General features: G+C 45.2%; 6 protein-coding genes across 6 annotated transcripts; 3 read left to right on the top strand and 3 right to left on the bottom strand.

Annotated features, from left to right (window-relative positions):
* Positions 1 to 1,414: 1,414 nt before the first annotated feature.
* ATNIH1004_010536 (D-isomer specific 2-hydroxyacid dehydrogenase family protein) lies at positions 1,415 to 2,670 on the top strand (the record flags this gene model as incomplete). The annotated part of the gene is made up of 4 exons (XM_033575105.1): positions 1,415 to 1,562; positions 1,624 to 1,690; positions 1,741 to 2,024; positions 2,087 to 2,670. The coding sequence occupies 4 exons, from the start codon at positions 1,415 to 1,417 to the stop codon at positions 2,668 to 2,670; spliced, it is 1,083 nt and encodes a 360-aa protein (XP_033423123.1).
* A 1,144-nt stretch (positions 2,671 to 3,814) lies between these two features.
* ATNIH1004_010535 (uncharacterized protein) lies at positions 3,815 to 4,543 on the top strand (the record flags this gene model as incomplete). Its single annotated transcript, XM_033575104.1, has 1 exon — positions 3,815 to 4,543. One exon carries the CDS (start codon positions 3,815 to 3,817, stop codon positions 4,541 to 4,543), a length of 729 nt encoding a protein of 242 aa, XP_033423122.1.
* Positions 4,544 to 6,823: 2,280 nt separating this feature from the next.
* Positions 6,824 to 7,711, top strand: ATNIH1004_010534 (uncharacterized protein; the record flags this gene model as incomplete). The annotated part of the gene is made up of 1 exon (XM_033575103.1): positions 6,824 to 7,711. The coding sequence occupies one exon, from the start codon at positions 6,824 to 6,826 to the stop codon at positions 7,709 to 7,711; it is 888 nt and encodes a 295-aa protein (XP_033423121.1).
* Positions 7,712 to 15,540: 7,829 nt separating this feature from the next.
* ATNIH1004_010533 (uncharacterized protein) lies at positions 15,541 to 15,759 on the bottom strand (the record flags this gene model as incomplete). The annotated part of the gene is made up of 2 exons (XM_033575102.1): positions 15,541 to 15,567; positions 15,634 to 15,759. 2 exons carry the CDS (start codon positions 15,757 to 15,759, stop codon positions 15,541 to 15,543), a joined length of 153 nt encoding a protein of 50 aa, XP_033423120.1.
* A 3,236-nt stretch (positions 15,760 to 18,995) lies between these two features.
* On the bottom strand, positions 18,996 to 19,470 carry ATNIH1004_010532 (uncharacterized protein; the record flags this gene model as incomplete). Its single annotated transcript, XM_033575101.1, has 2 exons — positions 18,996 to 19,132; positions 19,185 to 19,470. 2 exons carry the CDS (start codon positions 19,468 to 19,470, stop codon positions 18,996 to 18,998), a joined length of 423 nt encoding a protein of 140 aa, XP_033423119.1.
* Positions 19,471 to 22,628: 3,158 nt separating this feature from the next.
* Positions 22,629 to 23,732, bottom strand: ATNIH1004_010531 (uncharacterized protein; the record flags this gene model as incomplete). The annotated part of the gene is made up of 1 exon (XM_033575100.1): positions 22,629 to 23,732. One exon carries the CDS (start codon positions 23,730 to 23,732, stop codon positions 22,629 to 22,631), a length of 1,104 nt encoding a protein of 367 aa, XP_033423118.1.
* Positions 23,733 to 25,977: the final 2,245 nt, after the last annotated feature.

Below are 25,977 nucleotides of genomic sequence, written 5' to 3'. Positions count from 1 at the left end.
TATATAGAAACTGAGAAGGAGTTTATAAAAGAATTAAAGTTAGATAGGAATCCTGACTGATGTGGAGTAATTTACAGCTAAGGAATCCTTATTCTTGCAATGTAGCGACGTGAACACAGAATGCAATGGGAAGAGCTTGTAAAAGAATGGTATAATCTGAGCAGTAACGTATTGGCGGAGAGTTGCACGATTAAGGGTAAAGCTTGTAAGACAATATTTAATAATAAACCTTCCATCAAATATAATGCTGTTTGCGCGAATGGAAATGCTATAATCTGCATATAGGCGTGTCTACACAGGAGTTGTGAGAACGCGGTGACATACTAAACAGCAAGCAGGTCGAAGGCTTGTAGATATACTAAGTAAGCGACTATAATCTCGGCAAGAGTGTCGGTGTAGCATAATAGCAACAAATTGTATTAATAAAATAGTAGTAGATCTGGTTGCTAAAGGCAGTGGGAAAGTTCACACTTTCCCCCATCAAAAAAAATAAAAAGGGCGGATAGAAAAAGGGGCATAAGATAAAACGGTTTTTTATATACATCATATGCAGCACCGACTAATAAGCACAGGAGTTAGTATAGTAATGGTAATAAAAAAAAAAAATGAGTGTCGAAGTGGCAGATATGAGTAGAGGTGATAAAAGGTTTAAGCGTATGTCAATGGGAGAGAGACGGGGAGTTGTTAAAAACTAACACAAAGTAGCCAAAAAAAGCAGTCCCAAAAAAAGGGAATTTTAAGAAACCAATTATAAGCATGGCTGCACATAAAAAGGCCGGTGAATATCCAGTATTTTTATGTTATTCTTTTTTTTTTTTTTTTTTTTTTTTAATGTTCAGGGCTCGTGGACAACAGTACACTTCTCACTCCTCTTCAGTATTCTTCATAACATTCTATTATGCTATCTAATAGCTAGTCCATGCATAGATATTAGCAGAATGCAAAAGTGATATATAAAAGGGATTATTGTACAAATTACAAATAAACTTTGCTTGTTGCCGCTCACAGCCAGTGAGCTCTTGTAAGTTAGTATTACCATTGTTACTTCGGTTAGTTCGGTATATCGATAGGTAGGTGTACTTGAATATGCCTGTACCCAAACATACTATAACAATTATCTAGGGGCATAATACGTCATATTCTCATCGGAAGCGAAACAATCGACTCTTACTAGCCACCTAATATGGACCAGGTCCTCTAATTTCTTTAATAGCCAGACCGTAGCTAAACTAACTAGTAAAAAAACTAACTAGTAACTACTAGTTAGTATACGATTATTCAGCTGAAGATAACGGCGAAAAGCGACCCCGCTCAACGCCAGACTCGCCAATAATGGCGACATTTTTCTTGTATAACTTCACTCTGGTGGTCGCTGCGTACCTTCCAATCTTCCATCATCATAACATTGCACACCATGGGTGATGCTGCCATCCCCAGAGAGCACCTGCTTATTGTCTTCTTCCAAACCCTTTCCCCAAAGCTAGTAGAAGTAGTTCAATCTAAATTCCCCGCAGCGGAAGTATCTGTACTGTCTCTGCCCAGGGGAGCCCCGATTCCAAGTGGTGGGTGTTGCGGATAAATCAGCAGCTCACACCGACCCTGATTGATGAATAATTTGCGCAGAATCCGCACGGAAGGCCACTCTTCTCGTTACCTTTACGAATCTCCCTAACCCGACAGATGCTAAGAAGTACGACCCCCATTCAATCCTACGTACATGGGCTTTACTGATAGCACCAGCCTCAAAATCATCCACTTCATCTCTGCCGGTCTTGACCATTCCCTTCACCACCCAATACTGCAAGAAATATCCATTCACATCACAACCAGCTCGGGGGTCCATGGGCCCCCAATTGCCGAATGGACTCTTATGAACTGGCTCGTCGCCTCGCGCAAGTTTACTTATACATATGAAAACCAGAAAAAGCACCTGTGGGGCGGAATCACCGACTACATGCAAGATATCCATGACCAGGTCGGCAAGAAAGTTGGGATCTTGGGATACGGGAGTATCGGGCGACAAAGTATGGATCACACCCCCTAAGATACTGGGTAGCTCACGACTAACAGTAATTGGCATAACTAGTTGGACGAGTTGCTTCCGCTCTAGGAATGATTGTCTATGCATATACCGCGTCACCACGGTCCAGTCCATCGTCAAGGCGCGACAACGGATTCATTGTCCCCGGCACGGGAGACAGGGATGGTTCAATCCCAGTGTCCTGGCACCACGGCACGGATAAAGCCTCCCTCCATGCTTTTCTCTCTATAGGCCTCGATCATCTAGTCATCTCCCTACCGCTTACCCCGCAGACGACGCATTTCCTCGGAGCGGAAGAGTTTGCCCTCCTTGCAGCCAATGCACACCCCGGACACGCGAAGCCGTATCTGACGAATATATCCCGCGGAAAGGTTCTGGACCAGGGCGCATTGATTAATGCGCTTCGATCTGGGGAACTGAGCGGTGCCGCGTTGGATGTGGCAGACCCCGAGCCGCTTCCAGAGAATCACCCGTTGTGGGATGCTCCCAATGTACAAATCAGTCCACATGTGAGCTCGCTGGGGGTCGAGTATTTCCCGCGATCGTTTGACGTGCTAAAAGAGAACCTGGGACGGCTGGAAAGGGGAGAGGAGTTGGTGAACGAGTACAAGCGTGGCAAGGGATATTGAACTAAGACTGATAACCGTGATTTTCTGTACATACATATGTCACTACACGAACTTGATTTTCTAGAGCCAATGCGACTTTCCTCTTCTAAATGCTGCCGCTTAAACGACAGTATTCAGGCGCTTGTTCAGTAAGTACGTAGCGGACAAAGGCAGTGGGTACGGACAGATTGTGTGATGGTTGATTTCAGTTTGCCAACGGTTGCTATTAAATAATCATAGTAGAAACATTAGTACAGTAGTATAAACCAAGTACATATTAGAAGAACAACTCTTAATTATCATTATTAGGTATAATACTGTAGCTTTTAGGATATAGAGTAGTTCTTTATTAGTATACAATATATTATTCCACAATAGAAGGGAAAAAGAGGCTCTACAAGAGAAAAGAAAATTAGCAAAGCAGTGGACTAAATTTTACGGCAAACCGCCACCACCGAGTCCTACAGAGACTAACTGCATTCCCGGAACCAGCAGTGGCAGCGCAGCAGGAAAATCAACTTTTTTGGGTAGATACTCAAGGGGAAAGGAGATAGGCAATGGGAATAGCTTCATATTTGGGTTTCCGGTGTGAATTGGGTTTCCGTTGTGGTGCACCCCCAAGCGAAAGCGGTGGGGGCACTGGAAGGCACGGATAGTGGCCACCCGGCCACCCATTCAAGAGAACAACAAGCAATCGCTTCCAACCTGATTTAAGCTTTACCTCGCATCATGCTACCATAGCATTGACTTGTCATCGGAATTGGCCGGAATACTGTCCAGCCTACTTCTCACAGATCGTAGTGTAAGGCTATATTGCCTCGCACATACTATTTAGGTTCCAGTTCGTTTGGTGTGATAAAATTAGTATCTAATCTAGGCAGATCGTTTCCGGCAGCTTCCGATTCGGCATCCACACTTATGCTGTTGGCCGTTCTCGTTACTACCCTTATTTCTCGTGATGTCAAATCTGGGTAGTCTATGACAGTTTCATTATTCTCTTTATTACATCATGGCATGATTTACTCCTTGCTGTTGTTGTTATATGAGACGAATGTAGCTCTCTATTAATGCTTGATCAATTTTCCTCCGTGTTCTAAGTGCACTCTGCGACGTGGTATAAAGCTCTTATAATCTCGAACGCTTTGTAACCGAAGCCAATTGCTCAATGCAGCCTGTTTCTCTTCTCTGCGTTATCCCCACCATCCTGACCATAGTCAGTGAATTCACTTATGGCAACCCTATCGAGCGATCAGTGGTCGCTTTCAACCCATTTGATCTCGAAGATGGAGCTATTGACAGTCCCTTCCTGTCAGTAGATAACGACATAGCCGCCGAAGACTATGACGATCTACCTCCCCTCCCAGGAGAAGGTACGGACCTACAGTACGGCAAATGTTACACGTTGTCCCACAGCCACCATGGCGGTCTCGGAACTCTCCCAAACGGTATTTACAGTTTTGGTGTCGGAAACACCGACCGACAATTCAAAGTCTGCCGTAACACTGGTGAATGTAAGCGCTACGGTTCAGACCAAACCGTGCGAAAGGGATCCCAGTTTTACCTATACGATACCCAGGGCTCCGAGCGCCAAGGGCCGGGCTGGGCAAGTCTTCATAGCTGGCGCTGGCTGGGCGTGTATAATCCTAACAATAGGCCGGAGTTTTACGCTAAATTCAGAGGCAAGCCGACTTGCGATGAGGGGAAGTATGAGAATTGTGCTATTTGTGTTAATCTTAAAGATAACTGGGGCGGTTTCACGGGGTTGGAGGTACATGCTAACAAGCTGCTTTATACGGTGCGTAATACGGCAAGATGTGTGACATTAAAGTTTAAACCAGTTCGGTGCCATCGTGATGATGACGATGTATATCGGGTTAAAGAGGGAGAGCTTTAAGATGTGTCAACAATTATGGTAATTTTGATTGTTCAGCACCTTTTTCGGTCAAATATTGTTGATGATACAACATCATCGGATTGCCGATGTTTCCTATATGAGTTAGTTTGCATTCTTCGTTTGTTTACCTCGCCTTTATAAACGCAAGATGTTTTGGTAGTTTAGTTGAATCAGAGACCTAATTCAATGAAGGATCGATACTTGCGAATACGCGTAATTTTATGGTTGACAAGATGTTCTTCTATAGTTGCGGAGACTGGCGAACGTTTTGAGAGGCTAGTCTATGTGTAAGATGACTCACCTAGTAGTAGTAGTTAACTAACCAACCTGTCCTAGCTTACATAAATGTCGCCATCCAGGGTTGCGCTGACACAGTCAGCGCTGGGGAAGCCACATCTGGCCGCTGGCCATCCCAGAGTTCGCAGATGGCCCTAAGAAAAGGATACCCACAAAAGGAAATAATAAATATTAACCCCGGGTATCAACACCACCAATCGCGGCGTCCTCAGAGCCGCGGTGTTACTGCTTAACCCCTAACGGTACCTGTACCTCTCTGTCTGCAGTCGTGGGCTGCACCATAGATCCCACTGCTTCTTACACGGTGGCGTGTGGTTCCAGCGGCGTTATAAGCCAAGGAGAGGGATACAGTTATCCGCAGTTTGCATTGATACAGAAGAAAGCGGTAGTTATAATTAGCAGTGCTTTTTAAACTACAGCCACAGAAGCACTTAATACTAAGCTCTATTTACTGCCTATCGGGCTCCAGATGGAACAGCTCGCCAAGGAAACAGTAATTAATACACGAAAGCTCTGTTGTAGAATTCAGGGGAAGTTATGCGCAGGGAGCTATTCTATCAGCTACAGGCCAACTAGCCAAACGCCTGCATTAAGCCCATATAATGTAGGCTTCTGATCTGTGGGGCCGAATACATGGGGCCGATGGCCGTAGCAGGTTATTGTCAGATATACGGCTAGTCCCGAAGAGGAAATAGAGTACGATTGGTAAAAAAGGTCTTATTTGAATGAATTGAGCTGGTTGGGCTCTTCTTGATTATTCTCTTCTTGTAAAGGGCTAGAGCCCGTATGACCTCTCGGGCCAATGTCCCTATTATCCCTGTTGTTCCTACTGTCCCCGTTGTCCCTATTGTCCCTACTGTCCCTACTGTCCCTACTGCCCCTTTTGGCCCATTGGCCCTCGATGTTAGAGCATATTGCCAAGCACTGGCGCCCTGGCCCCGGTTTCGACCTCGCTTAGTCATCATTTATGTAAGCTAGCTTTTAGTAGTCGCGGCCACCCGGCCACCCATTCAATGGAATAAGCAATCGCTTCCAACACTCGATCGATATCACGTGACTCCCCACCTTGTTTGTTTACCGCTTATTTTCCTCTTCCTTTCTTCCTTTCTTTCCTTCTTCAACGATTCCTTCTTATACATAACCTATCTTGTAGGTTCTATGGGTTCAGCCCTTGACACTTCTTGGTTATTCTTGATTATTTTGTTGTGTGCTCCGCGAGGGTTTTACCCCGATCTAGTCACATGATTCTGGTCCACCAACGGCCATATTATTTGACAGTTTTAAGCCCCGACGGCCACCAGTTGGTGGTGCGAGGGCGCCCAGGCGGATTGAGAGAAATGGGCCGCGGGCTGGATCTACGCCCTGCGCTCCCTATCTCCTGTCTGCGAGCATGGGCTCTCTCTTGGTCGGCCCGTATACCCCATCCTTGAAACCAGACTGGCCTCTAGCCTCCTGACATTAGTCCGCTGTGGATCGTAAACCCCACTGACTGTCTGTCACTGGACCATGTGGCCTAAGAACCATACACTTTACTGACTGGCTCGTTCTATTTTGTATATAGTTACAAAGTTTATTCTGTTGAATTAGATGTTTAAGTATTGAGAAGATATGTAACTATTTCTATTCTTAAGATTTATCAAAAACTTTGGTATTGCGTTGGTGGCGGCCGCGGCCAACGCAATTCGTAGTAGAATGTCAGAGCTCATAGATATGAGCGATATTCAGCTTCATGAATCCTTGATCAATTTGATTGACTATCTCGACTAGTTTACTTGAAGGTGCTTTCACCTTTGTGGGAGGTCGCTTACTAGGGCGCTAGGCCTATTTGGTAAGAGATAACCTTGACGACATAGAATAGTTGAGGATTCAGGGGGTCACACCACTGTGCGCAGCCAAGGCGCTAGGAACGAAATCGAACCAAATACCATTCCTTCAACACAATACTGCCTTCATAAACGACTTCTGCAACCTAACAACACCACTATGTATCGCATATGTGCCGCTTGTGGCCGCAGTCTCCCTCAGTCATCATACACGGCCAACCAGTACTCTAAGGCTCCTGGCGTGTCGCGATGTGCGAGCTGCGTCCATGGGCACCATTCTGATACCGCATCTGCAAGACATTCTGACAGCGGTAGATACAATAAATCTAACAAGAGTTCCATCCCAAGTTCCGCCTTGGCGAATCCATTTGCTCAAGGTGCTTTCCGCTGGGTGGCCAAGGGGAGCTACACTTCAGGTCCTCGCAAGGGCGAAGCATGTGTTGTTAAGTGGTTCAAGACTGGCGCAGTCTTCTCGAATGATTATTTCACTCTCGATATTAAGGCTGTCGACAAGGCCTTGGAGATTGTCAATAGGTTCAATCAGTTAAATATCATCAACAAAGTTGTCAAAATCAACGTACCCGAAGTATGGTACTTCACCGATAAGAGCAACGACGAGTGGGCTGGCCAGAGACATCTATGCGAGCCTTTTATCAAAAACTACCAAAAGTTTAATAGCAACACTGGATGGAACGATGACTCTATGGCATGGGGAGAAGTCATGCAAGCCCTTAGCCATTTTAGCTACCACATCACGGGCGGAAATTATGTTCTATGCGACCTCCAAGGCGGCATTTACCAGCACGAGGTCGTCCTCTCTGACCCCGTCATCCTATCCCGGAACCGCGAGTACGGTGTCACCGATCTTGGTCCCGACGGTATTAGCTCGTTCTTCAGTCAGCATGATTGCAACGACTTCTGTCGCCGGAACTGGACTCAGCCCGCTAACCCGATGCAACGCTTTCGCCCAGTCCCTGGTACCACTATGATGAGACGCACGGTGCCTACAGGCTATTCCCGGCCTGGACGAACAAGGTTTCTTGGGTAGCATGTTTTGTAGTGGGCTGGGGGCGTCGGGAATATTCTACGAGGACTAAATTGCGTGGTCTGCAAGGAGGTTGTTGCTGAATTGATTGTGTGACGAAGAATCTCAACCAAGATCTTAGGGTTAGGAACATGCTGGTGTGGTAGATTGTGAATTTATAGGCACCCTTGCTACACTTGGATGGATGGATTAATGATTTCACTTACCCTGACTTCTCTCCAGTTGGAATCCCAGACTACGTGATACAGATGCTCTGCTAGGCAGTATGAAGGCAGCTGCTATGACTATAAATAGCTGTACCTACAACTGATCGATAGTTAGAATATCATCACACTTGTACCTCAGTTCAGAGTTTCAACTGGTTATGAGCCTCCCTTTTCTAGACTGGGCTTTGAATTGAGAACACCAGTCATACTGTTTTGTTATTACGAACTCCACTCGGCGATGCCCCATAGCAGCAGCAGGGTCTGGATAACGGTGCCCAATACGCGTAAGCACGCGACAGAGAGAGGACGCAGACACGGTCATGTGAGGGCAGAGATCACATCGTTTTCAACAATCTATAAGAGTTTCTTATCTTATCTTATATTATATATACTTACTTACTTGAATCTCGGTGAAGAAGCTATGTCCTGAGGTGCTAGGATAGCGGTGACTGGATAGTATATTGAAACTATCGGTGCGATCTAGTATCGCATGGTGAGTATCTTCTTCTATCTTCGAGAGAGAGCGTATACAAACGCTTCCTTATGTCTACGTGTCCCTTAGCCCCTGAATATGATATATCACATCGCTGCGGGACTAGGATATACGAAGGTGCCTTAGGCATCCTGATTTCCAACATCTTACTTTATATTCTTCATGTTTCTTCAAGCTATTGATAGTGTTGTGGAACTCAGGGGAGGTGATTCGTAGGGAGCTATTCTATCAGCTAGCCTAATTAGGAAGTAGATGTCATTCAGTGGAAACACCAGGAATCGTAGTATCTCAACCAACTGAGCCTACTAAACGGTTCCCTATATTCTCATTGAGGTGTTCAACTATCTAAAGGATTCAGGGGTTGAATCGGTCGTCAGATACTCCGCACCGCCAAGTTGGGCGGATTATAGTGTCTCCGTAACAGATAGTTTGCAACTAGCCTAACTAAATTGAATATATGTGTCAGGAAGCTGGTGCGCAGAGAAGACGTGCCAAGGCCTATGTTGATATCTTGCCTATTCGGGCCTAGCGTAGCTCGTCGAGCAACGTCTTGTATACATACCTAGACCTAGCTTAGCAAATCTACAGTCCTTGAACAGTGCTCCCTGATAATATGTTTAGCTTCAGCCGTTTACACTTAGGATCTATGTATAGATTAGTAATACGGTAGAACACAAGGGGGATAGAATTTATTGCTCAGATGCCCTCTTACCATGTTGTTGGGAGGAGCGAAGGTGGTTGTGACCAGGGTGGGCAACGATTAATAGAATCGCCGCCCATCGATAATCGATTACTGACAGCCGATCAACGATCATCGCGAGGATATATGTGGCATCGACAGTAAAAGCGGGTGCCAGCCAGGATAAAATACATTATCATGCCTGAATTGATGTTATGGTGTATTTTTAGCGCAGTGGTACCGTCGACAAAGTTCGACTGTCTGATGGCAGGTACTCTCATCCTTGCTTTGATAATTTCCAGGGAAACTTATTACGCTGTAATTTTAATATCTAAGTCTTCCCACCCTGCCTAGCTTATCATTAAACAAGTTTATATTTATTAGCACAGTATTTGACTCTTTTCATGCCGGTCGTATCTAGGACTTTTGGGCACTGTGCAGCTTATCAATTCTTTGCTTTATTATATTATTCGAATAGGTGAATATTGTGTCCGCCTGGAACCTAGTAAAGATATAATTTGGGTACAAAGGCTGCTTAATAATCTATAACTACTATCTAAGACATGCTGCTCGGCGATTTATGAAAAATAACGCAGCTTAATTACTATAAGTAAGTTTCGTTAGTATACTAGAAAAAAAATATTATCTAACTTCTTAAAGAAGAGAGAATCCTACTTCGAAGTTCGGGTAACTAAGGATCTCGGTGCTTCCCACCGGACTAGAGTTGTCGGGTAAATTCTAGGGTAGTAGGATCGACATCCATGGATCAGCTCTTTAAACAAGACTCCGTGCTAGATTAAGGTATAGGAAGTGTTGTTCTTCCAACCTTTTATAATCCTAATGATCTGCGGCCCATGTCGCGAGCCTCCACGGCCTTAGATTCGGACATCAGGATTGTCCCCACCTTCTTATACAGCTTGACCGTGCGGTGCGGGTTATAGGTCTCTCGGGAATCCAAAGCCCAGTCAATAAAATTAAAGATCTTCGCCCCCGCTCTATATCTAAGATGGTAGAAGAGTTATGCTCTAAACTAATATTTAAACTTATTACTATTTATATATTAATCTGCATCCGCCTGGAAGCAAATATTGTAGTGGAGGAATTAGGGGGATTGGTACGTGACAGTTGTATGGATGACTATTATTTTAAGTCCTCGTTCAAAGAGGGAATAGACAATCAACAACCTTCTTGCAGAGGACAGAGAGGAATGTTGTCTTCTCTCCTACCAGAGCCTCGTGGGCCCACAGCTTCCGAACTGTCTGAGAGTGTCTCCTTGACCTACTCCTTCGGAGTCCTACCAATTCCCTCTCATTCAATACGAACTTGATTTTCTAGAGCCACTGCGACTTTCCCCTTCTGGAGGCTGCTCTTTAACGAGAGTATTCAGGGGCTTGTTCAGTAAGTATTTCACATCACTGATCACGTCACCACTCAGTGAGAGTTACATTGGTCCCTGAGCTACTCACCCCTTCTTTATTTTGCACAGGTAGTTTAACAACGGTACCAGATTAAGCATCTCCAAATGCCCACATCCGTTCATATATTTATAGAAAATAACGCAAGCAGAAAGCTAATGATAATTATATGATTATTAAGTAGTAAATTACCAGAAACATGTAAAGGACTGGAGCCTATTTGACATCTCAGGCCTATTGGCCCTTGATAACCCACATGTGACTCCTCTTTGTCCCTCTTTCTCTTTCATTCTTCAACGATTCCTTTTGGTATATAGCCTATCCTATAGGCTCTATGGGTTCAGCCCTGACAAAACAAGTGTATACATTCAAAAGCTATAATAAATGAACTTGTATTGTGATTTTGATATAACTATAAGTACTTGTATTATTCTCCCATTTTAAGGACAAATATATGTACCGTAGTAGCCTACCGGTAGTCATGAGCCACCCCACTAAAATGCCACTCCATTTCAATCAAAAATATCACCATAAAAAATGAATCCACTTATTCCTAATTGAATTTACTGCTTTCTAGGTATCTAGGCTTTATTTTTATTAGTATTTTGTGTGGCCACCCCTAGATTTGATGGCTTCAAAGCACCTTCTGTGCATAGACTCGAATGAATGCTGAATTTTTTGCATCCCATTGCTTCTGAATATATTCCACACAATTCAGCACTTGAGTGGATTCTATGACGACGTTTAGATATACACTTCCTGACCTGGCCCCATAGATTCTCAGGTGGATTAAGATCGAGTGACGACCTGACATAAACAGTCTCCAGTTCTTTATTTACAGTTGGCCCATGTATAACACTGCTTATAGTTAATATAACCCTATATACTAAGATCCCAGTCCTTGAAGTACAGCATTTGTAAGAGAGCTTTAGAAAAAAGAAGAAGAAAAGTTATTAAACAGGCTCACAATAATCTTTGGTGTAGAATATTAAATCGAGGCACAAAAATACTGCACTATGAGGTAATAAATATAGATGGAATATCTTATACGCAGAATAAAGAATGTCTGTGTAGATCTGGTTTCACTAAAATTCCAGAATTAATTCGTTCTATCCCCCTGCTTGTACAGAGTGCTGTTAATTTATCGAATGATAAGAACAGAAATTCGAGTGGGGGGGGGTCCCACACTTTATGTACTTTAGTTAAGATCTTCCAATTCCATGAGAAGTGAATATCGTTGAGGCTCAGGCGACAAAGTTAGTTCAAGGCGTTGATCAAGTAAAACTAAGTAAACTCCAAGTGGTCTATACTGGTGACTCAAGTTTACAGCTTGAATACGACAGAAGTAATTAAAGTTCAGAAAAAGCAATGTTCATGTTACAGCCCCCTTTTTGCCCCTACTGTAGAGGGGGACAGTGAAATTCTCCATTTTTGGCAATGTGCATGACAGTAATTTCGCGGGGCAACAATCCAGCTTAGGTCGTTAGAGTAATAAATTTACTAAATTCAAACGACATCTTTTTCACTTACATTGTTGGATCCGCCCCCCCCCCCCCCCCCCCCCCCCCCCAAAAAAAAAAAAAAAAAAAAAAAAAAGCTGAAGTTACGGGACGGCAACGTCTGACTCGCGGATTTCAATCTGAATCGACCGGATGAGAATTTCGGTCTCATTAATATGGTTGAAGTTTTCGAGAATTAGCATGGCGTTTTGGATACCTTTATCCTCTAGTCTCACACGAAGACTTAGCTACGGGGTAGTTAGATAAGCTATAGATAGTAGTTAGCACTTGAGTATAATTCGTCGCAAGGGTACTTACTCCCTTTGGAATTCGTTTTATATACCTTTTTTCACTACTCTCTTCAAAAAAAAAAAAAAAATTGGTGTTAAAACTTAGAAGCAAAAGACAGGAATGGAAATTCAGAGTTATATTAATTATTTTTTCTTTTCTTTTCTCTATTCGAGAGAAGAAACTTCAATACAAAATAAGTAATTACGAAAATAACATGGATCAAGTCAAGAGCCTTAGCATCTAGTATAGTATCTGAGTACCGGGCACTGGATAAGTTAGTTTTCTTATTTGGCCTTACTTCATCCCCTCTAATGTAGAGCCTGATCTCCGTTTCCCATTCTGCCCATTCCTCCCAATTCCTCCCAATTCCTCCCCAATTCCTACCATTTATCTTATTTCGCCTCACTTCATCAGTTCATCTCACTTTATTTTATTTCATCTTACTTCATTCCATTTTATTGCATCCCATTGCTACCCCATTCTGTTGCATCGGTTCCTTTTCTGTAGAGAAAGTGAGCACAAAGTGCATACTATCCAGCAGTTTTATTTTTATTTTTATTTTTATTTTTATTTTCTTGGACACTTACGAACCGTAACTATTCCAAGCGTCGATCACTGCCTGGAAAGGACAATGTCATATCGAGATCTTCGGAAACCTTCCAGTTGTCCTATGAAGTAATTCCAGATATTCAGACAGCCGTCGAAATATCTTCGCCGTACGTGCTGGGCCAAATTTCCACGATAAGGCGGTGAAAGTGCTCAGAGTAAGGCTCGGGCAATTTTGCGTACATGTACTCCTTAATGCTTGTTAGCAGGAGCTAGCGTCAGGGTCCGTGTAGGGGCAACCCCACCCAGGGCCGAACGGCACCTACCACCAAATCCCTCTAGCACAGACCAAAAGAACTACTTGATGGACAACAGTACCCCGTAAGCGGGTGGATTGACGTACTTTTGTTTTTAGATGCTAAAGTTAGTTACCAACAAACTGGGGCTATTCATTATGCTAATCGGTGAACGGACATGTAATGTCGATCATCTATCATTGTTGAGCTCCGGTAAAAAAGGCACGGCAATATATCAAATCAAGACTTGTCTAGCCGTGGAGGGCCAAGGCTGGGAGTAGTTTGAGAGGTCACTACACGCGCTGAAATACTTCACACTCTCACTAACCCACACTACTTAAAAATACAATACAAACTGTACTGAATTACAGTACTTTTGCCAGCTCTGTAAGAGTGTGACTATTACAGTACGCACATGAAATGATTTTGAACCCTACACCACACTATCTTAAAATGTAGTTGTACACCCCAGGTCTCCGCTCAGGGCAAGTATGATAGTGATATAAAAATTGCATTGGGACCCATCTCTGAGGAGTATCCCCTTGGAACTTTTCCATGCCTCCCAGAAGTAAAACTGACATTCCCTTTTGTTTCTCGCGCTACTTCGTTGATGCCTAAGACTATGTCTAATACACCCACCTCTCAGTCCAGGGTGAATGATGAAACAGCCTCGAGCAGAGTCGAGGAATACAATATCCCCAAGTCCTATTTTCTGGACAGAAGCGACCTTGATCCCTTTGCCATAAACTTTGACCCCAATACTTTACATCATTTCCCAACTTCAGCATCAGGGACTTCACCCATAAACAGTGCGATGTATAGTATGGCAAATTTATGTCCATATCCTAATCTAGTGTTTGTACCCCACGCAATTCAGCCGCAGTTGCAACCAAGCGCTACTATTTTTGACTCTCGTGCCGATATCCACTCTCAGAGAACGGTGATTTTCAATAACTATCCTGCCAATACTCCGATAGGACATCTTAAGTCAAACACCCAATCTCAAGCCCCACCCAGTCATAGCCATAATTATCACCTACCAGAGGGTATCCCATATTCTAAAGCCACCAATCAACCAGCAAGCCAAGAACAGACCAAAGAGAAGTATGTTGTATATACTTACCACTCTATCGAGATATCAAGACTAACGTTCTTCAGAGGACTGAACTGTGATTGGGTCGGCTGTACATGTGATGAACAGTTCAGCAGGAATGACGATCTGATGGGACATTACAAGAGCCTTCATTTTCATCAACCATATAAATGTGGCCTCCGCGGCTGTTCATATGACAAGCAGTTCAACAGAAGTGAAGATTTGATGAGACATATTAAGAGCCTTCATTTTCATCAGTCATACAAATGTGGCTTCCATGGCTGCGCTCAGATATGTAAAAGGAAAGACAAACTTAAGACTCATATTGTCAAGTGTCACCCTGCTGTGGCGGAAACCTGGCATCAGTGGGCGATTCAACTTTTTTGATATTTCTATATACTATGGTTCTTTCTTTCTTTCTTTCTTTCTCTCTCTCTCTCTCTCTTTTTTCCTTTTTTTTGAGAGTCTAACCTTTAGTTGTACTTTGATATTTTGGGGTTATTTCCTTTCTATATATCTTTCATTGATATTTTTTGGTATGATCAAAAGTTATTAAAGTTGGCTGTATGAATTATTTCGGGCTGTAATATTTTGGACCATGCTGTAACAATCAGGATCTTTTGTACTACTTAATATGTCATAGATTAATTTCGACTATTAGACAATAGATAAGATATAATAGACTACAGTTTATATCTAGATCTCCAAATTATTTGCCATGCCATTTTAAATTGATTAAGACTAGTTGAATTGATCGGCAGAACTTCTTAATACGTACACGTTCACTATATAAGCATACAGTCATACTGTGGAGGAGCAATGCTAGCAGCCTGGTTCTTTTAACGAATTTACACTGTGCTAAAAATATGCCTAGACACCTGGCTATCTAGGGACATTGATACGTCCTTTTAGATGAACGCCTTCAATCACCTTGACATAGATCAAGTAATTACATGCTGCCAAGAAAGGGCACCCGAGGGCGCTAAAATTGTGGGGAAGAGGGTTTCGCGTATTATCTTCTTGGAGCAAGATTGAACGTATACAGAGTAGGAAATATCAAAACACAACCCGTACCAGTCTTTAAAAAGTCCGAATCCAAGGCCTTCACCACTGTGCCCTTTACAGTGCATATAGCTATACCTTAACAGGCTAAGTGGAGGATTACTACTATGGAGTAGTTGGTAATCAAGTCGTCTAAGTTCTGTTCCTTTCGATGGTGCGACAAGTACCTGATGGTATGACATTTTATTGTGTTCTCTTTTCTGATTCACAGTCCAGTGGCTCCGTTAGCCCCATCTGTTAATTACTAACAAACTATCCATCCCCTGCGCGGGCAGTTCCCTGCTCGTCCGCAACATTCAGCCTACTAACTGTTCACTGACTTCCAGTCCGCTGCATGGTTCCTACATCTAATTTCACTGCCTCATTAGATGTGCTTTTGTGATAGACCTTGACAAAACCCGTCCGCGGTTGTAGAGCCCGCAGCCGACGGGCGGGAAGAGCCCGCCCGTCGGCTGCCCGCAAAGAACCCATTTTTGCATAAATTTCCTAAAAGTGATGGATAAAGTGCTGATTCAGTAAAATAAAGCCATTCGACCTTAATCCTTATAAAATTTAGAGAACCATTCTTGTATCTTAACTTATTAAGATATGTAAAATGTCTGTTTATTCAGAATTATAAGTCTCAAATACGTTGGTATTTGGTTATCAAGTGTCAGGAGCTGAACCTGTGGGACCTATAAAATAGCTATGTACAAAAGGAATAGTTGAAGGAAGGAAAGAGAGAAAGGGATTCCAGAGACAGGTTACACACGTAAACGAATGTTGGCTCGGTAACGAACTGAATGGTGCGCTATGGTACGAATGGGAATATGCATATGTAGGAGGGAAGATAGGACCATGTATATTGCAGAGCTAATCGCTGACGTTGCAATCCCCGGTGGGAGGCTCGGTTCGCCTGTATTGCGGAATATTCCATTTTACCTGGGATTTTTGTTTGGGCCTCAGCGTCACAGATTGGCTGTCAGTGGGGCCTGACATTTGATTCCAGAATAGACTAATATATTTTTGATAAAATAATAATAATAATAATAATAATAATAATAAACCCCCCTACGCCAACCCCCTGCGACGTCTTCTGGACATGCAAGGGTGTCCAGGCGTCTCCCCCGATCGATCTGGCCCTTCCAGGTCAAAAGGTGCGAATAACATAAGTTATGTTCCTAAGCATGTAAGCCAAGCATCCGACTAAGTTATCCTGCTTCCGGGCGCTCCTAACACTATTTCCGCCCCCCCTTTTTTTTTTATTTTTTTTAAAATGCCTTGGTAATTTGGTCTTCAATCAAAAATGCATCTTTTTCCACACCAAAATGTCTACTAAATATTATGAGAAGGAAGCCAACATGCACAAGGCCTTTGATGCGGCCAGACGCTAACAGAAACCCAATTTGGCAAAAATTTTGCGAGAATTTAAGGTGTTGGCTTCAACAACGAAGGGCATAATGGAAGGGATGCAACTCTCACTCAACTAAGCCACCAACGAATATGAAGCTAAACGAAGCTGAAGAGCATGCTCTTCGTCAGTCTATTAATATTTTAACGAATTCGATACACCCGTACGGCCAAAAATGGTTGAAAATTGGGCAAATTGGGCAAATTCAGTACTAAAATCTTCACAACATGATACTTCAAATCCAGACAACCAAAACTCGGGCCACAGATATTGAGCGGAAGAGCGCACAATTGTCCTGTAGTTTCTGAGTGGTTTGAGCGCCTTGATCGAAGACCCCATGAAATTGCAAATGAAGACATGGAATTTTGACGAGATTGGCTTTCAGATAGGAACTGGAAAGGACTAATAGATAGTGATCCGAGATCCGTCTAAAAAAGCTCTATACTGGTAGGAATACCAATCGGGAATATTGTACTATAGTAGAGGCAAATTGAAATTTGCAATTTGCGCTTGGGAACACCCTGTCCGCCTTTTATTATACTAATTGCAAAGTGTCATCTAGCTGGTTAGTTGGACTACACGGAGAAAGAAGCAATATGGCCATCACTGAATCAGGCTATATAGACGAGGTTGCATTTTATTGGATTCAACATTTTCATCGATCTGCTGTATGGCTTCAAAAAAGACAAAAACAACTGCTTATTTGTCATGCAGTCGTGGACATTACTACTAACATATGCATTTGATCGATTACAGGCCAGTGATTGATTGGAGGGTAGCGATGCAATACTCGGATGTGAAACCACCCCTTGCAAGGTGGGGCCAATAAAAGGAACTGTGTTAAACTACTGTGTACAACTGTACAGTACATATCTATTCCAAGGAAAGATTATCATAGCTGATGTTATATAATCGTGCCTATTGAAAGGAATAAGTCACCCCGCCAAGCTCTGTTTTATGTCCATGTTCAAAGCTATCCCCCCCCTTATCTCGCTACTGCCTGTACTTCCAAAGTGAATAACACTAGGTGGTGAGCATCAACATGGCAGAGAAGAAAAGTCTAGTTCTTAGAAGTGGAATGGTCTGTCTCACCAGCCTGCATTGAGTATTTGACTCACAGCCTGAAAAATAAAGTCACCAGGGGTAGGATTACTTCTGCGCCCTGTCCATCCGTTCTAAAACCTCAGACAGGCGAAAGTTACCAGCCTGCCGAAATGTATCCAATGCAAATACTCTAGCGTTTCAATTCCCCTGGACACAATCACTTTTGCTGGATGTAACCTCTGGGTCCGACTTCGATGCGGTGGTTGCCGCTTTACCCAGGCCGACGTAAGTCAGTGCCTGACTCCCCTAGTCCAAGACGGCTATACAGGAGTCCCAGCGAGACATTTATATTTATTTCTTTATCCCTGTCGCCTGTCCATGACAAGACTATTGTTATAGCCGCAGCACAATCTGCTGTTCATTCTGGTTGTTACACCTATAATAGCTGGCTCCTGTCAGGTTTCTGTCCCTTTAAATATCTCCTTAAGGGCCATTATATCTTTTATAAATTTATTTCAACTTTCGCACTTTGCACCATTCTGACTGTAAGTACTAAGTTGATGTGATGAGGATACCTGTTCTAAATCACCGCTGTTTATGTACTTAAATCGGTTCAAGGACAGCCAGGGTTTCAAATAAGTGTAGATTAGCCGGTAGCCCAGAACTATATCACCTACTATGCCACCGAACAAATCTCTAAAGACTAATGCCAGATATATATACAGAGCTGTCTAATTCCTCCAAACTTTTCCAACCTCTCCATGACCAACCCTAGTGTCTTGGGAATCTCCTTCCCCCGATTCCCCTCCGCCAGAAGCCCCAACCCTCTCCACGTAGTCCACAGTAGCCTTATTATTGACCACCATCCCAGTGATAACTTCTACATTCCCTCCCTTCTGCTCTCCCTACGCGGCCGTAAATCCGACGCACCTACAACCAAAGCAGCCGTATGCTGGTGAACCTCCTTGCACCCAAGCTCCTCCCGCATCCCGCAGCAACCCATCCCCAAACTCAACTATAACCACGTCCAGCTGATAGCTCCTAATCTCACCCAACATCCCCAGCCCCATCCCACAGACGTCCTCCACCGTCCCGGCACACGTAGACGATATCCCATTATGATGGATTCCCTACACGGGCTTTGCACCCGCCTCGACAAGTTGGAATGTATCTAGCACAGATGCAATCTCCGTCGCCTTGCACGCCGCCACTTTCAGTCCCTGCACGCAGAGCCCCCGCATGAGCTGACATGCCACGCCAGTCTTACCAACAATCATTGTTGTGCCCGCGACGCAGACGAGCAGTGCCACGGGCGCCTCCAGTCGCGATCCGGGCCGAATCGTGCCTCGTCAAAGGCATTCCGTCCTCCGCGAGAACAGCGCCTAGCAAGACCAGCTACAGTGCGTGGCCCTATTCAGGGTCCGCCCAGATGAGAGTCCCTGCTACGCCGCCTATGCAGAACAGGGAGATTGTATCCCCCGTGGAGAGTGCGGAGGGTATCTCGCTGTGGAAGCGACGGAAGGCGGCGTGCCGGCCGAGAATGACGGGAGGATATCCGACTCGGTGATGGGCCCAAGGAGATCGGTGGGATGCTCGATGAGATTCTGCGGAGGAGGGGCGGAAATCACGCGTGTGAGGATGACAAGGCCATCTGTTGGGGTGATCGTCTGTGTGATTCTGGGGGAAGAAGGGAGGTCGAGGCGTGTAAGGTTAGAGGGGATTTGGGTTATAGTTGTAATTTGTTCCATTGTGATGGTTAGATTTAGATAGTTGTGTTGGTGAGAGCAGAGATGGTTTTATATAGTAATTCTAGAAGTCTCGTTAATGCAAGGAGTTGCGGTGAGAACCAACAAGTATTGTGCATATGTATGCATTGTGATGCGTAGTGACTGTGGGAGATCCGCATTCTATGCATTTAGGAACATGGCGGTTTTTTAGGATTGATGAATAACTCTCTTATCTTTAGGCGCGAGGTCCTGCTACTACTAGAAAATATGACCTAGACAAAAGCACCTTGTGGCACCGCTACAAAAGGAAAACCGCCATAATTCAGGATATAAAAAAGAAACGGTCTCAGAACTCACCAGCACCCGAGAGGATGTTCTCGTCGAGCATCTACATAAGGTCAGAGACTGGAGAATCCCATCTACCCCCACTCCCTCTCTGAATGGTTAATAATATTGTGGAGAAGCTGGTAAAAACCGAGTTAAGTCGCAAGTGCGTGTCCCAGTTCTGCAAGCGCCACAGTCACGGCTTTCCAGCGTGTACCTACACACCATAGATTATCAACGAAAGGTCGCGGACCACAACTTCTTAAATCTAGTAATATTTTTTTTTTTAGACTCTTTCGCAGTGTTGCGTCACTGTGCGTCAAATTGTATTGCCCTCAGGCGCGGGAAAAATTCTTGGAGCAAGTCAATATGGAATTCTGGAGTTTATCACTCTAATGGCTGCTATATGTGCTAATTATTCCTTTCCCCCACCGGTCCTTATCTACAAGAGGTGTCAAATAACTTGCAGGAGCTCTGGCTTCAAGGATTTGATCATTCTAGCGAAGTAGAATTCTTTGCCAGTACCGAAAATAGCTGGAGTTGCGATGCACAGTGTTTACGCCATTATTTAAGTAGTATATAAAGCAAAAAGCTGGACATGCCTACCGGCTCCTAATTTTAGACATAATAGTTATATTAACCTTAAATTTATTAATTATACTAATCGAAATCAATTCTTTTATAGTATTAAGGCCACACTCGACTTATCGCCTCCATCCGCTAGACGTTGACCTATTTTCGGCACTCTCCACCAGGGGTTAATTTAGCTTATAAACCAGAAATTTAAGTTTTTTTTTTTTCCTGGGACGCATGGGATCGGGTTTTTACTACTAAAAATATCAATGCCGGTTGGCAGCCCACTGAGCTTTAGCCACTCAATCCTGATAAACCATTATCTCAGATTAGCAAACAGAGTAATATTACTTCCCACCAACTGCATTAATAGATAGGTTAAAAACCCTAGGGCCCTTTCGTGCCATTCGGTGAATTGACCCCTAGTTCCATAAGGAGGGACTGCTAGATCCCTGAGTTACCTTGCTGTGTCGCGCAGCGGAGAAGCCTCACGGCATGAGATTCTACAACACAAAATTCGGGACCAAGCGGCCGCACTTAACCTGAAGTGTAAAAAAAGCGGGAAAGGCCATAGCCTGTATAAAGTTAAAAGAACGGTGGTCAGCCGGTGTTTTTTAGTCTAGCTAACATGGAGCTAGTGTGGCAGCATCAAATAGACCAGGAACAGGCGGAAAAGCAGGACAGGCAAGCTATTTAAGATTAGGAGCTGCAAGTGGTCATCGCACATAAATAAAAGACCTAAAATCAGCTGAGAAGAAACAACAGCGGACTGCAACGCATTAGATGTTACAGGAGTAGTATGCACGGGAGAAAGCAGAGCGGACTGCCAAGCGAGAATCTAAACAAGGTTAGAAGTTAGAAAAAACAGCCAGACAAAAAGTAGAAGGGGAGCATAAAAGGCTGAGTGCCGGGTTATCCAGTAAGCCATATTACAGTCCTGTCAAAGCCATTGAGGCTGGTATGGGAGGACACAAAAAGATGTGGGACGGCGATAAAAATAAGGGTCGCCAAAAGCTGCCTCGCGCGACGTCTTAACAACACAGTAACCAATATATATATATATATATATAAAGCTAAAGCTTCAAATTTCAAAGGCTACCGTCTGTGATTCTGCCAATTCCATAGCAAACCTGCATCCACTGGTCGGCGCAGGCGCAAGGAAACGTGGAGGCCGATTTCGCAGTCTCTGCGACCTGGGTGAAAGACAGAGATATTGGGATTCGACATCCTGTTACCCCTAGTGCCTTGGTGAACACTCAGCTTTATCCCCTGGATCGTTGAAAGCATGTTGGCTACGGTAGTGCAATCAGTTGATTGTTACTACTACCGTGATAAAGTCATAACTAGGCTACTGCATGTAGCTAGTATAGTGTTCTTCTGTCCACCATTCCTTCCCCTGAGCGTATGATCATAACATAATTTATAGTTTGGGGGCGATGTGCTTGTTTATGTTGACCAGGGGCACTGATTGTAGGTCGGCATGGCGGCGTGGACAATCAAGTCCTATGTTGTATTGGATGCTGTCTGCATGAATTGAGGGGCCTATACATGCGACCTGCATTGTCTATGTCATACTGTAGCATCGGAGCTAGTGGTGCCTTGTTTCATGAAGGGACGAAACACAAGAAAGGGCAGTAACCCTGCATATCTGTATCACACTTAGGAAGGATTCGATTGGCTTCCGCGTGGATTATAAGGTTATCCAAAGCCCAGTTCCACAATTTTACTTGCCCACGCAAGGAGCATTTATTAAATAATTAAAGATGCATCTGAGGCATGGAATACACTTGGAGGACGAAGCAAGGCTTGCACACGATAAATAGGCTGATCATTTTGCAACGTCGTTGTTTAGCTGGCAAGATCACGCTGAATCGAAAACGCCGGCTCTACTTCGTGTTGTTTGTCAATGTATCATCGTCCTTGCGTAGAAACGCTAGTCGTTTTTTTTTTTTTTTTTTTTTTTTTTTTTTTTTTTTTTTTTTTGGGATTCTCTCTTTGGAAAGTGAATGTTAGAATACCAATAGGCGCAATAATAGTCTATTAATGAAAATAGCTTTGAAGACTAAAAGGAATAGTCGAAGAAGGTGCGGTATAATTAGACCAGACGTAGCATAGCTATCAACATTAGACACATTAGACAATATCGTGGACAATGTTGCGTGCTTAGAGTATCAACACACAAAGTAGACTCCAACATAACACTAGCGATTTGCGACCATCCATCCAGTGAACGGACTGACATTATATAGACATATATCCAACCCAATGCTCGTAACGAATAATCAGAGCTTTTCCGTCGACATAGACGGTTCCGGCACTGCCACCGGACTGGACCTCAGCACCTCCCGGGCCGGCGCTGGAAAGAACTGAGATGGAGGATACTGTGACGACGTAGGCTGCGTCGACGAGTAATGCGCCGACTGATGCTGCATCGGCGGGGGCTGTGAGAATCGAGATTGTGACGGCGGTGGCTGTGACGAGGGAGGTTGATCCATAGGGAGGAATGACCGACGATGGTTCCTGCTCTGCTGTGAGGCACGGTTGTCACCGCTGCTCTTGGTGGCCTCGATCTTTCGCTTCACCCCCTCATACATATGCTCGATGATCTGGATCTCCTCCTGGACGTCGAGACCGCATCCGTCAAGGCACATTTCACGCTCGCGCTGCTCGATATACTCGCGAATATTGCGCCACTCGTGCTGGTATTGTTTGAGACGATCGGGTAGTCCCGACCCTTTGAGGTAGGTTAGGACGCCGGCCATGATGGTATTGATGGCGCCGAACGCCGTGACAGCGGCATGGGGACCGGAAGCGGCCCCCAGAGCTGTCAAGGCGGCTGCCACTACGATCTGAATGCTCAGACATGTGTTGATCAAGATGCTGAAGAAGCGGTAGCGCTGTGCCGCGGATTGTTCCGCGCGCACGACGCGTGTGTAGATGCCGACATTGGGGGCTGTACGGGCGAAATGATGCAGCGTAGTCAGGGTCGGGACACTGTCGATGCCCGTCAGCGCTCGGAAAACGAGTAGCTTGTCGCCCGGCGGGATCAGACAGCTCGTGTCGGTGGTCGACACGGTGAGACGCTTGGGTAGATGGGGGCGGACCGAGAGCGCTGCGGCGTCCATGGGGGTATCGGGGGGGTGACCATTCACTGGTGTCATCGCAGCATGGGCTGGCATCGGGGGGAAGCCCTGCTCTTCCCGATCGAACGCAGCGAGAAAGAGACGACGAAGGAGGCCTCCTCGGGGCGTGGGTTGGCTGGCCATCATGTGTTGGGGGATGAGAAAGGAGGCACCACAGGCGGAAATGAACTGGCACAAGGGACATCGGGGAATATAAAGGGAATTGATGAGGGTGCGCGAGCCACGGCCTTCTGTAAATGACATGGTCCTGATAGCAGCGGACGCCATTGGACTATGCAGTGTAACCTTGATATATCAACTTGCCGATCGCCATGCCCCAGGCGAACCTGTCTGGCGCGAGGCACACCAAAGAAGGGGAAGACATGCATCCCGGGGTCCTGCTCGAGTCCCATCCAGAACCAATCATGACGTCCCAGGGCAACGCCGCGGATTAGAAATCGACGGTATAGCCAGTGGGAGATCGCGGGATGCTGCAGTCTAAGGATGGCATTGCAGAGAAGTGGCTCTCTGCGCGCGCGATGATTAGTTCATTACCAGTGGGGGTGGTCTTCAGCTGGGAATTTAATTTTGAAGCGATTGCCCAGTCTCGTTGCGATATTGGGGAGGGCAAGTCTGGAGGATATGACAGAGACACGAGGGATCCCTCTCCTGCAGCAATCAGTACAACAACGTCTGGTCTACTCCGTACGATCGGGGTGACTAAGATGGAGGAGCGCATCCGCACAGTCCCCAACATCCAGGAATTCTGATCTATTGATCGGCGCCCCTAGCTGGGGATGGCGGGCTGAACCCGACTGAATAGGACTCAGATTCACTCCACTAAACCCGCTAGCCGGCCGTGTTCGGACACTAACTGCCGTGAAATTTACAAATACTCCGACTCAATCTCTCACCATCTCCCACCGATAAGGAAATGTGGTGTTGATGAACTATATGAGGTTCTCGGCTGAGCGGAAGCCGCGAAGGCTTAGGTAGCAGCTAAAGGCTCGTTCTGGATTGTTTAGTATTCAACCTAGGTAGTCTAATTATTTTACTGAAGCATCGCAAATTGCTGAAATCAATAGCATCGTGTAGGGAGATTGCTGATGGGACGGATCACATTTTGGGAATATGTACTCCCGACGTTGACATCTTTATCTAACTAAGTCCGACTCTCCTCGACACTCACTCTCAATAGGGCTTCTATATCTCTTCGGTGTGACTGCTTGACAGATGCGTCCATCATTGTCAAATCGTGGGGTAACGATTGGTCTATTCCCAAATGGCACTAGAACTGGCGTGGCGTGGACCATATGACTTTTTGTAACGCAACATCCACTGCATCTGCCGCGGGGAAGTACCGCTCATAGTGGTGGCGCAATGTGGAACGTACGAATTAGTGACATTCCTTATTGACCGAGGGGCTGATATTGACGTGCGGAATACATGGCAGAACAGCGCTGCATTATAATGGAGAACTACAAGGCACTACAGGCCGCGGGGTATTTTCTACGGCCATGACCTATGGGCACGCCGAAGTGGCTCGGCTCTTTCTTGCTTTGGAGTTGCCCTTGGAGCGATAGTAGACCTGCTGCACATATAATCTAGAGGCGGACATACAGCCTGCCTGGAGATCGTTCTGGAATATGAAGTATCTGTGGGCATTATAATGACACGTAAAATGAGCTACAATCGGACAGCACTACGGAAAGCAGCCCGGGGAGGTCATCTTGAAGTCGTGAAACGATTGATGAAGCTGGTGCCCACATTTCAATTATGGATAGAAGAAAGGAGACCCCCTGTTAGCGGGTGTCAGTAGACACCATCTCAACACCGTGGAACTCCGGCTGGACCGAGGGTCGAACGTGGACCGCCGAACCCGACGTAGGGGAAGTCTAAAACACCGCTATGGATAGCGGTATCCCGTCGCCGTTGGGACATGGCCGAACTGCTACTGCAGCAAGGGGTGAATCCTAACCTTCTCAGCAACCGAAAGCGTTTCCGCTCACTCTTCCCGCGGTATAAGAGCGCAATATGGCGCCCTTGCAGCTGATGCTCTCGAAAGGGGCAGACCCAGCACTTGCGAGAAATGGCGAATTCACCTGCTAGTATGTGCCGTCCAGCTGCAGGCAAGGACATGATGCGACTGCCTCTGGACCTTGGCGTGGACCCGAACGAACCTGCCTGGATTTTGACGCGAGGTAGATTTCAGCTCTCTTCTACTTCCACCCCCGAGATACTTACCATCTCCCCGCTAGCCTGTGCAATGAAATTGAAGTTCTACGACGCGGCAGGGCCAATACTCGACTCGAGTGCCGATCCTCTTGCACCCATGTGAGCGCAGCCCACAGGCTTGGTGGCGGCCTCCCAGTCCATGGATTGTGTGCTGATTCAAAAGACTTGATGTCAATCTAGCGACTGATGGGGGACACACCCATCTCCAAGGCAGAAAGAATCGGTCATTGTTCCTGGAACATAATGCAGATCCAAATACGTACTGGAGTCTACT

The sequence above is a fragment of the Aspergillus tanneri genome (genome assembly GCF_003426965.1).
Source record: "Aspergillus tanneri strain NIH1004 chromosome Unknown AapTan_5_pilon_pilon_pilon, whole genome shotgun sequence".
Taxonomy (NCBI): Eukaryota; Fungi; Ascomycota; class Eurotiomycetes; order Eurotiales; family Aspergillaceae; genus Aspergillus; species Aspergillus tanneri.
This window is presented reverse-complemented; position numbering and strand designations above follow the sequence as displayed.